The sequence below is a fragment of the Epinephelus moara genome, chromosome 2 (assembly GCF_006386435.1).
Source record: "Epinephelus moara isolate mb chromosome 2, YSFRI_EMoa_1.0, whole genome shotgun sequence".
In the NCBI taxonomy this organism is placed as follows: Eukaryota; Metazoa; Chordata; class Actinopteri; order Perciformes; family Serranidae; genus Epinephelus; species Epinephelus moara.
Genome location: NC_065507.1, coordinates 28231099 through 28232468, shown reverse-complemented (window position 1 = coordinate 28232468; position 1370 = coordinate 28231099). Strand labels below are relative to the sequence as shown.

Genomic DNA, 1370 nt, shown 5'->3' with positions numbered 1-1370 from the left:
TGATGACACTGGTGAGCAAAGTTTCATTTGCTGTTATTTTTGGACGGTGTAATCTTTAAATTCATAGTGCACAGCCCTCTCTCAGAAGGCTGCAGTGAGCTCCACAGAAGACATTCGTTGTTTGAACACCATGGAGGGTATGGTAAACTGCTGTATTTAAACCAGCATCTTTCTTAGAAGCTTGACATTGTGTTTTTATCATTTTGTAAAAATTTGATTTTCTATTGACAGATGAATTACGAAATGACACTTGATCTAACTTATATCAGTACCTTAAAAACTTGTGTGTTTACTTAGAAAACAGATATGGCTGATAACAGCTCATCGATTGGTGGTGAGTCTTTACAGCGGCAGATCAATTACCGGGTCATTATTGTGCAGCTCCTAGTGATGATTTTTCTTTGCATCAACCTTTTGCTCATTGCAACCTTTTTTAAAAAGGAGTTCTTCTACACAACGACACGTTACATCTTATATGCTGTCACACTACTGTCTGATAGCTTTGTATTATTAATGTCTGATGTCCTTCTTATCTTGACCTTTTTTCAAATTACCATGCATGTTTGGTTATGCATCATCATCACTGTTCTGGTATTTATGTATATGATACTCACACCAGTTACTCTGACAGCAATGCCCCTGGAGCGCTATGTGGCCATATGCATGCCCCTGCGTCATGGAGAGTTGTGCTCCACAAGAAGTGCTATAAACTGTATCCTCATCATTCACGGCCTCAGCTCTGTACCCTGTATTGTTGTCTTCTCCAACTTCTTTGCATCAGCTTCTCTAAGCTTTTATGAACAACACAGTGTATGCACTGTGGAGATATTCATGTTGTTCAGATGGCATGATCATATTAGGTCAGCTTTAAGTCAGTTGTACTTCTTGATTATGTGTATTACTATTGTATTTTCCTATGTTAAAATAATGAAAGTGGCCAAATCTGCATCAGGAGAGAATAAAAAGTCAACATGGAAANCTAAGCTTTTATGAACAACACAGTGTATGCACTGTGGAGATATTCATGTTGTTCAGATGGCATGATCATATTAGGTCAGCTTTAAGTCAGTTGTACTTCTTGATTATGTGTATTACTATTGTATTCTCCTATGCTAAAATAATGAAAGTGGCAAAATCTGCATCAGGAGAGAATAAAAAGTCAACATGGAAAGGGCTCAGAACAGTAATTCTTCATGCTTTCCAGCTGCTGCTCTTCTCATCCAGNTCAGATTAATTTCAGGTTATTTTTCAATGTCAGGTACTTTAACTACATAATGTTTAGTCTCGTTCCACGATGTCTCAGTCCTCTCATTTATGGCCTCAGGGATGAAAAGTTTTTTCTTGAACTGAAAAAGTATGCTTTCTTTGGC

The 1370-nt window shown here is 37.6% G+C and overlaps 1 protein-coding gene across 1 annotated transcript in view; it reads left to right on the top strand.

Annotated features, from left to right (window-relative positions):
- Positions 1 to 390: 390 nt before the first annotated feature.
- Positions 391 to 1370, top strand: part of LOC126401837 (odorant receptor 131-2-like) — a 4801-nt gene continuing 3821 nt past the window's right edge. The window contains exons 1-2 of the mRNA XM_050063357.1: positions 391 to 965; positions 1205 to 1354. Coding sequence (XP_049919314.1) covers positions 391 to 965; positions 1205 to 1354 — 725 coding nt within the window. The remainder of the gene's footprint in view (positions 966 to 1204; positions 1355 to 1370) is intronic.